This window comes from Hydra vulgaris, chromosome 15 (assembly GCF_038396675.1).
Source record: "Hydra vulgaris chromosome 15, alternate assembly HydraT2T_AEP".
Classification (NCBI taxonomy): domain Eukaryota; kingdom Metazoa; phylum Cnidaria; class Hydrozoa; order Anthoathecata; family Hydridae; genus Hydra; species Hydra vulgaris.
In genome coordinates this window covers 22,220,067-22,230,000 of record NC_088934.1, presented here as the reverse complement: position 1 = coordinate 22,230,000, position 9,934 = coordinate 22,220,067, and the positions used below count along the sequence as shown (strand labels likewise).

General features: G+C 29.5%; 3 protein-coding genes across 6 annotated transcripts in view; 2 read left to right on the top strand and 1 right to left on the bottom strand.

The window, feature by feature from the left end:
- LOC136092447 (uncharacterized) overlaps nt 1-2,441 on the top strand; it is a 30,190-nt gene extending 27,749 nt beyond the window's left edge. For all 4 annotated transcript variants that reach the window (XM_065820697.1, XM_065820698.1, XM_065820699.1 and 1 more), the window contains 2 exons: nt 566-1,784; nt 1,948-2,441. In XM_065820697.1, coding sequence (XP_065676769.1) covers nt 566-1,784; nt 1,948-2,266 — 1,538 coding nt within the window. In that variant the 3' untranslated portion in view covers nt 2,267-2,441. The remainder of the gene's footprint in view (nt 1-565; nt 1,785-1,947) is intronic.
- A 1,258-nt stretch (nt 2,442-3,699) lies between these two features.
- On the bottom strand, nt 3,700-5,584 carry LOC136091820 (general transcription factor II-I repeat domain-containing protein 2A-like). Its single transcript, XM_065819532.1, has 2 exons — nt 4,565-5,584; nt 3,700-4,497 (listed from the first exon to the last, which is right to left on the bottom strand). The coding sequence occupies exons 1-2, from the start codon at nt 5,582-5,584 to the stop codon at nt 3,700-3,702; spliced, it is 1,818 nt and encodes a 605-aa protein (XP_065675604.1).
- A 2,744-nt stretch (nt 5,585-8,328) lies between these two features.
- LOC136091294 (uncharacterized) lies at nt 8,329-9,560 on the top strand. The gene is made up of 2 exons (XM_065818675.1): nt 8,329-8,945; nt 9,152-9,560. Exons 1-2 carry the CDS (start codon nt 8,371-8,373, stop codon nt 9,441-9,443), a joined length of 867 nt encoding a protein of 288 aa, XP_065674747.1. The 5' UTR covers nt 8,329-8,370; the 3' UTR covers nt 9,444-9,560.
- Nucleotides 9,561-9,934: the final 374 nt, after the last annotated feature.

The following is a 9,934-nucleotide window of genomic DNA, read 5'->3' as shown; positions in this document are numbered from 1 at the left end:
CGAGGAGAATTAAGGTGGTTGATATTTTACTAATAAAGAAGATAAAGCGTTGCATATAAATCAAAAAATATATATTTTTCAGGATGATTATTCAATCATCATTTGTTAAACGTTGTTGTGTTTTCCTTTACATTGGTGTTGTCGTTTTTTTTTACTGATTTTTTATTTTGCAACGGTGTTGCAATGGTATTTTATCGCGCTTTTTACTAAATCTCCTTCAGGTAATTTTTTATTAATCTACTTAATGATTTGCCACAAGATGTTTACAGGTGCTGATTATTTTTCTATTTTAAATCTCCTTTTTCATAAGAGAAGAAACATCAAATTATATGTGTGTATGGGTGTGTGCGTGTGTGCGTGTGTGCGTGAAAATATAATTCCGCCAACTCAGCCTATAAATTGCATCTGCTATTGTGATGTTACCAATACAACTAACAAAATAAATAAAACTAGTTGTGTTATATATATATATATATATATATATATATATATATATATATATATATATATATATATATATATATATATATATATATATATCAAATTTAAAAAAAAATTTATTTAGATGAAAGTATTTATCTGCCCTGCGAGTCTGATTATTTGCAAAAGTTTTCATCTGAAGAAACTTCAACTAGATTGTCTGTACCTTTAAAAAAACAACAGACTTTTTATCAAGAATGTTCAGAAGTTGCAACTAGTTCTTTACGATCATTGTCTATAACTGAAAGTGATAGCCAGCATTATCGACCTCAATTAGGTAACTTGACGGTGATTCGGAGGTGCTCTGCACCGGCTCTATTAAGCGCTGACAAATTTTTAACAACGAAGTCCCAAACACCAAGCGTCGAATCAGTCAAATCCAACAACCGTCGTAAAAATTATTATGTTGATGAACAAAATAATAAAATATTTTACGAACTCCAAAAGTCTAATATCGACGAAGAAAATCATTTTAAAGTAATACAAGACAATATTCAATTGCCATTATTCAATAAATGCGAGTTAGATAATAACAGTTTGAAAAAAAACGTTAATTCGGTATTCAATAAAAATTTCCTAAACGATAAAGATAAACTCATGGAGGATATTCCTAAATCTAAAAGAAAGTTGTCTCAGCAAAAAGATTACTTCGATAAACAAGTATCCAGTATTGAAACTACACCCCACCACAGGACTAGAAAGTTTAGTTTACCGGAAATTAGTTATAATTCAAGTTTAAAAAAAGATGACGACGACGATGACGATGAAACTCACGTCAACTTTAGTTCTAAAGCAAAAAAAAAACTATTTAACGATTTTCTAACTTTTAAACGCAAAAGTGCAGATGATTCCCACCTTGTTAAAAAAAAAAGTTTCGATGACTATTACATGAGTAAAATAAATGACTTTAAAAAAAATTCTGAAGCAAACTCAAGAAAATACTCGTACGATTCTAGAACACCAGAAGCGGAGCGCAGAATAAGTTTAAGTGAATCATTCAAATCTGCCATGTTTCGACGTACTGGTCTGCAAGAGGAGAGAAAAACTTCTCACGATGAAAACAACAACGAAAAAAGAGTCAGAAAAGACAGCATAAAAAGATTAAAAAAGGAAAAGAAACTAGCTTCCGTTGAAAATAACATTTGCACTAACTCATGTAAAAATCTACTTCCAGTAAATTGTGTTGAAGTTAAACCAAAAAGGAATGCTACTTTGAAATCTCATGATAAATTTTCTGATGAAATCAATCAAAACTTAAATTTATCAAACATAAATAAAATACAGAACAACAACAATTTTTATAGGTAAGAGTAAATTTATTTTATGTCCAATTATGAAACTATTTTTAAGGCTAACTATTTTGAGATTTTAAAATTATTTATAAACTTTAATCATTTCTTGAAATTCTGAAGCAACTGTAGCTATTTATAAAAAACTTTCTTTTTTTTATAACTTTTTTACAACCAGTTGTATGATTCCACCTTTTGAAACTTGGTCAAATAAAAAAATAAAACAAGACTCTCTTCCATTACTTCATATTGCTGCATCAGAAGGAAATCTGGATCTTTTAAACACGCTTCATAATATAGGAGTTGATATTAATGAACTTGACGATTCTGGGTGGCCCGCTTTACATTATGCCGTTTGTTCTGGGAACTTTGAAGCAGCACAAATGTTAATTGAGTATGGAGCCTCAATAAAGGATTATTCTCTGAAGGTGACAAACAGCTACTGTGCTACTGTTCGAAACTGCATCCAGACTGCGCATATAGAAATGACACTTTAGTAAATAACTACTTTTTTTAAAAGGAAATAATAGCTGCTTTTTCAAATTGAAAAGAATTATGTAACTCTTTAGTTTATTTCATTTATTTTTTTAGTTTACGACATTTTTATTTTATGCATGTTTTGTTTAGTTTGTAAATATTTAATTAATAAATTTGTCAATAATCTTTTTTCAATAGGTTCTCACAGCAGAGTTTCATTAAATACTTTTAAGGTATTAAACAAATGAATGTAATCTTATGCACGACTAACATGATCTTGTTAATATAAATTAGATATCGATCTTGTATAATATACAAAATATCGATTTTATCTTTCGTTTTAAAACTCGTTTAGTCAACATAATTTTTATTAATTGACAGTTTAAATTTAAATTTTAGTTTTTCTCAAGCTCCATTTAATTGTTAGTTGGGTGGCTCAAAAATATTTTAACATAAAGTATGAAGTAAAAGCGGAACGTAAATACAAATAGAATATTTTCCTGCCGAGTAACTGTTTTAGAGTGTTAGCTAATCTCCAATGTTTACTGCACCTGTTATGAATTTTGCAGAACCTTCTTTTAAAACTTTATAGGGCACATGGGTTCCCCACAAAACAGATAAGTAAATGCGGTTTCTTTGACTAGTTTGCTTGGGAAATGATTTTAGCAGGAATATAATAAATTAGATAATCTACGTCAGATACACAGATTACAGTGATATGTTCAACATTATAAATTTTTTTCTTTTTAATACAAGTCAAGTGCTGTCCTAAGACTTTATTTTTCAACAAAAAAAAATTGCCGCTTTTTCACATATGTTATAATATTTAAATAATAGTACATACATAGAATTTGGTATACATACACCATATATACATAAAAAAGTCCTCCCAGTTTCAAATTTCAAAGTTTCAAAAGTATAACCTGCCCGCATATTGAAAACTTTATTTATGTTTTTTTAACTTGTGTTAATAAATAACCATAACGTTTTAATAAATAACCATAAGCTTTACGAAAAAAATTAAAAAATTGCCCATTATCGGATTTTATATCATTATATGAATTATCTAAATGAATAATTCTTAACCTACCATACTTCCCAAGAGAATTATTAAGAAAGGATAAAGTTAGGAAAACAAAATTCTATAAAATAAATGTTTAATGAATATAGCAGTTGAATAAAATATCGGCCATTGTATTTTCATTTAGTAAACTTTTCGCCTTCTAATATTAACTGATAGTAATTAACATTAAGTCAGTGGTCGGCACCATATTTCCAAAGGGGCCCACTTACAAAATTCTTGTTTTAGTTGCGGCCCACAGCAATAAATAAATTATATATAAAATAGGTTATATTACCTATATAACAGAATATAGTATAGAATTAGATTATAGAACTAATAATTGTATCAATACAAAATACATACTTAAGAAAAAAAAAACATAAAACACAATTAAAAATTTGGTGAGTATTTTGTTGTTGCAGCTAGCACAAGGTCATTCAAATGAGTTTCAGTCAGTCTTGTTCTGTAAACATTTTTTATTATTTTCATGGCTGAGAATGTTTGTTCGCATTGGTAACTAGTGCCATACATACAGATAAGTCTATTTGCATGTTTTTTAAGAACTGGAAAACGTTCCTTCATGACAGCATGCCAGAAAATAATTAAATTTTCACCAAAAGTGCCATCTTCATCTTTTTTTGGTGCCTTTCTTCTCAACTCGTCGTCACATTGAAAGTTAATTAGTTCATCCTTTGCTTTTAAAGTATCAGCTTCTTCAAAGTCCTTTAGAATACTAATATCATTCATATCAAAGTCAAATGGATAACACAAAAAAACCATATGCTTTTTTAAGTCTTCAAATTCATTAAATCTGTTTTCAAATTGATCATGCAGAGCAGTCACTATTAATGAAAATGACGATAACATTCCCCTTGATGGTTGACATTCATTTAAAGTAGGAAAATGAGTACAACTACCAGATGCAAATTGAGTTTTGTACAAATTAAGTTTTGTCTTCATCACAGTGATGTGGTTGATCAAATCACAAACCAGCACACGGCGGCCTTGTAATCTCTTATTCAGAACATTGAATTGTGCTGTGATGTCGCAAAGGAAAGCCAGTTTACACTTAAACTCTTTAATAGACATTGTAATGAATGAAAATTTTTGAGTTACCATGAACTGCAGTACACTTGGCAAACACTCCCAAAATCTGTTAAGAATATTTCCTCTTGATAGCCACCAAACCTGCAAAAAATAGACAAACATCTATTTTTGATTGTAATGGTAAATTATTTATTTTTTGTCTATATACCTCTGAATGAAGAAGAAGATCGCCATGTTCATCTTCATTTTGTTCCATTAGCGCACGAAATTGACGCCGTTTGAGTGCATTGGAACGTATATGATTGATTGTTTTTACTACAGCTGTCATTACATCATCAATTGTCGCATCTTTAGGGCACAGTGCTTCATGGTGTATCACACAGTGATATGACATAAATTTGTTAGGAAACTCACCACTATTTCTCAGCAAAGTAACAACTCCTCGAATTCTTCCAATCATAGCAGGAGCGCCATCTGTAACAACTGAAGATATTTTTTGAAGAGGCACTTTCCTATTTTTTAATATTTTGAACAATTTGTCATAAATATCTTGTCCAGTTGTAGTTGTTTCCAGTGGTTCAATTCCAAGCAGTTCTTTAAATAAACAACAATTCGTAGTGATAAAACCTGCATAAACACAGAGTTGTGCTTTACCGACAAGGTAAGTAGACTCATCGAGAGCGATACTCACAAATTCAGCTTCTGACAGATTGTTTGACAATTGTTCATAAACATTAACAACCATTTTCTCAATTTTTCGAGTAACTGTACGCGCGGACAAGTGCATACTTTGAAATTTGTCATGAATTTTTTTATCATTTGGGGAAAAAAATTTTGATGCTTCAATCATGCATTCTTTGATTATTTCACCATCAGTAAATGGTTTCAGTTTTTTTGCTAATATCCATGACACCATATTAGAGGCACCAGTTTCACAATCAACACTGCTAGACATTTGTTGAAACAAATTTTTCTGTTTTTTTAAACAGCTTTTCAATGAGTCGTATTTTATTTTTCTGGTTGTTGAATCAAGAGGATATTTAGTACTGTACAATTCATGTTTTGATACGAAATGACGTTCAAGCTTGGTTCCTTTCAGTTCACTAACAGTCTCATTACATATTAAACATAGAGCATTACTTGGTCCCTCAGAGAAGAAATAAATCAGCTCCCATTTTTCATTCCACTGACGTGCATATTTACGCTTCGCTTCATGTTTACCTGGCATATCTTTGCAAGTTAATGTGTGTATTTATTAGAGTTGCAACTTCTGAGTAAAGCATCCAAACTCGATAACCGGTTACTCGATAACTGGTTATACTCGAGTAATTTTTGGTTATTCAATTTCCAAATATTGCGTCTTAAAAAACCGGTTATTTAAAACATTAAAGATTAGCCGACTATTTCTTTTATAATACTTATTTCGTAAAAAATCTAAACAATATAGTATTTTTATTCAAGAAAAGTACGAAAAACATTCTAAAGACGATAACTTTTAACACTGGTATATTTGATATGAAATAGTTTTTACAGCGTTAAATTAATTAAATTGTTGTTTGAGTTACTTCATCTGAACAAATTTGAATGTTCTAACTATTTTTGACGTGCTTTTCGAATGTTTTTATTTTTGTAGAGTAATTTTTTAGCATGATTTAACTTTTAAGTATAAGGATCTTATTTGAAATCTTAAAGTGCTACAGTGTTAGAGTACATTAAAATTATTTTTTTACTATATCTAAAATGACAAGATCTGGTGTTAGGGAGTATTTTATAAGGAGGCTTTATAATTTTTACAGCCTGGAAAACAACTAAAAGGCCCACAACTGCACTACTTTGTATATTATGCAGTTAGGTGGCTTGGGACCCACAACTTATGTAGCAATTGGGCCGCGGCCCACAATTTGCCAACCTCTGCATTAAGTAAAGCAACAAAGTTTGGTAAATTTTATTGATTTTGTTTTCATATAACATTATTTCCCATTAAATATATCTGATGTATTAAACTCTAAATAATAATCTGTTTGCTTTAGGAAAAAAAAGGAAAACAATAATCCGACGATAAAATTGATGATAATCCGATACACTTGATTAATGGGATAGCGTAAATTTTTCTTTGTTTCCAAAGTCACCCAGATCAGGCTAAGATGTCCGTTAAACGTCTTTACGACGTCTTAGTTTCAAAAACCATAGAACATGCAAAGAACATTCTGTGTCCATTAGGAATGCTTGAATATAAATGTACAAATAAACTATTGTTAAGTAGTCAAACAAATAAAATCCATTAATTTTGTAAAACTTTTGAATAGAGTGTAACTAAACGATTATTTTGTACATAATTTTTATTTATTTAATCAAATAATGACATGAATCAAAAATAGTAATGGCTCAAAGTTATTAACACAAATTATGGTAAATATTCTGCCAAATTTTTTTTCCTTATGAGCATCAGCGTCTCAAAATTTAAGTTGAAAACAAATTCTATTCAGAGTTTTTCTTCTAGTACTTAAAAGCCATTTACTAAATTTATATTAATCGATAAATTTTAAATTTCATACGGTAATTTCTTAACGTTCAAAAACTTTTAAAATTTGTAGCCCCCTCAAATTGAGAGGGCTAAATATGATCATAATTTTTAGAGAACTTAATATGATCATAATTTTTGAACGCGAAGAGATTATTGTGTGAAATTAAAAATTTATCGATGATTCATCGGATGAATACAAATTTAGTTAAAAATAGTAGAAATATATTATATTAACTTGTTGTTTGACGTTTGTGGCAGGTGTAGCTAAATTTTAGGGCTTTTTTGTTCCCAGGTTCCAATATTTGTGTGTGTGTGGGTGAGTGTGTGCGTGTGTGTGTGTGTGTGTGTGTGTGTGTGTGTGTGTGTGTGTGTGTGTTTTTTTATATATATATATTTATATTTTTATATATATTTATATATATATATATATGTGTGTGTGTGTGTGTGTGTGTGTGTGTGTGAGTGTGTGTGTGTGTGTGTGTGTGTGTGTGTATGTGTGTGTTTGAAATAGACATAACATACAGCAATATTACCACCTTAGATTCATCTATTTAACAGAGAAAAGTGTTAAGCATGAAAATAATGTAGTTTAGGATTCCTTTTTTTTTTTAATTTTTTTTGTTGTTGTCCCAAGAAGACCTTACGGTCTTGTCACAGAGCATAACGGAAGAGCATTTAAATAGGAAAATATACCCAGACCTCGTTTTGAACCCAGGATCTCTTGCTTCTAAAGCAAGCGCTTTAGAAGCAAGAGATTCCGATAGATAACCAATGCGCAACGGCGTATTCTGTTCTAATCTATAAAATAACTAATAGTATTTTTCGATTTACAGAAACATTAAAAACTTTTTTATATTTCATATATGAGCAAGTAAAAGGCAAAATAGTCTAAGTTTAAAAACAGACTTCTGAGATAAATGAGACTTTTGCGATATATTTTGCCGCAAATATTTTGTTGTTATTAATATATATATACTTTTTTGTAGTTGTAATGTATTTTTTAGTTCATTTTCAATGCAATATTAAAAAGTAGATATTTACCACTTTGTCTAACAAGGGCACTTAGATTACTTATACTCAAGCACAATGAACTGCGATCATTCGGCTTTATAATCGAATGAATTAGTTTACTTTACCTGAAAGTGAACGGGTGAAAGTGAACATAGCTACTCTTTTTAAACTTTGACCTCCAATATAAAAAAAATTGACTAAGATCACTTTGTCTTTGACCCGCCAATTTATAAAAAAAATATTTATTATATGTTTTAATAAAATGTATATTTCTATTAAAAAACATAGCGACTTGTAAAACATGCAAACAAATTATTTCTTGAAAATTCTGTAAATAGCCATGGCAACTTATAATAGAGCTTATATTGAAAATGAACCTTGCTATTGTAAATTATGTAATAATAAAATGTTCAAAATAAAAAAAAAAGTTTTGAGGATTCAAAAAGGAATATAATAGTCCTTCTAAATAATGGTAAACAATGACTTTAACACTAAAAAAGAAAAGTTTATCAAGTATTTTTCATTTTCAAAAAAATAACGATGAAAAACAGAGTTTCGGAAAATTTCAAAATGCAGCTGATGTTAAATCAAATAAAAGTTTATTACTTGTAAGTCCTAAAAAAGTACGCTCTCAACCAACTTCTCCTTCTGTGTTAATGCGAGGTACTAAAGAGATTGAGGCAACGACGCCAGACAAACTATTAAATATCGGCCATATGTTTAAGATCGCATTACGTTCACGAAGCAAAAATAACTTAACGGACGCTAAAGGGAGCCCGTTCGAAGATTTATGTAATGAAAAGAAATCAAAATGGGAAAAGATAAGCAAAAAATTAGGTAGTCGGGAATCTATTGATAGCATTGAAAATCAAAGCAACCAGTCATTAAGAAATGAAAGATCTTTGTCTGTTGGGAGCACAGGTCTTTCAAAACGACGATTAGGAGTGGATGCAAACTGTAGATCAAATTCTCTTTGTATTGACTTATTTAAAAGCAGTTCTTTTAAAGAAACAAAATCTTCAAATACAATTATATCAACCTTCACTAAAAAAAGGTAAAAAAATAAATAAATCTGCTTTCAAACTTTTTTCAAAAAAATCAGTTAACGGTTAATTCTAACTTCAATCTCAATCATTTCCGCTAAGGAAACAAACTTTTGTTAATAAGGAAACAACTTTTTATTATAACTCGTTTATTAAACTATTTTTTAGTAAAATAATTTAAATAAGTAATTTAATCAAACCAATTTTTATTCACTAGACATTCAAATACATTTAATTCTTGGTCAAAGTTCAACCAACAAGAGTACATTTCTTCCGGTCCACTTTTGCATATTGCTGCTTCAAACGGAAATATGGAACTTTTGAAAACATTAAGCGACGTTGGCGTTGATCTAAACGAACACAATTCTGCTGGATGGCCAGCATTACACTATGCAATATGCTCGGGAAATTTTGAAGCTGCTCATTTTCTGATTAACAAAGGAGCATCCATAATTCCATATTCAAACAGAGTAATTAATACTTTAAATTTAGATAAATTATCGAATTAAATAAAAAGACAAACTATTAATTTAAAGTCATTTTAAGTTTTTGTTCAAAACTTATCAAACTAGTAGAGTTGAACCTGTCATATCGAAAAGGTCGTTTATTAAAACATTATATTTATTGAAGCTATATATATATATATATATATATATATATATATATATATATATATATATATATATATATATATATATATATATATATATATATATATATATATATATATATATATACTCTTGCATGGTCGTCTTTAAGTTTTTACCATAAAATGTCAATTTTAGGTTTTTTTGAATTTTAAAGACTGGAAAAATTGTTGTTTTTTTTTACTTATTTGATAGATTGCCTACCCCCAACCAAACTCTCCGTCGATGGAGCAGCACTCCGTTGCGAGTCAGGCTGTTTGTCAGTTGATTGAGCAGCACTCCTTTGCGAGTCAGGCTATAAGATAGTCGATGTAGCAACACTCAGCGCATGTTTTACAAATAAAAAATAAAAA

Bases quoted from the DNA above. Each gene is read 5' to 3' on its own strand.
- LOC136091820 (XM_065819532.1), bottom strand. From the start codon at position 5,584: ATGCCAGGTAAACATGAAGCGAAGCGTAAATATGCACGTCAGTGGAAT. The intron at 4,498-4,564 runs GTATATAGACAA...TATTTTTTGCAG, and splicing joins ATCTTCTTCTTCATTCAGAG to GTTTGGTGGCTATCAAGAGG.
- LOC136091294 (XM_065818675.1), top strand. From the start codon at position 8,371: ATGACTTTAACACTAAAAAAGAAAAGTTTATCAAGTATTTTTCATTTT. The intron at 8,946-9,151 runs GTAAAAAAATAA...TTTATTCACTAG, and splicing joins TCAACCTTCACTAAAAAAAG to ACATTCAAATACATTTAATT.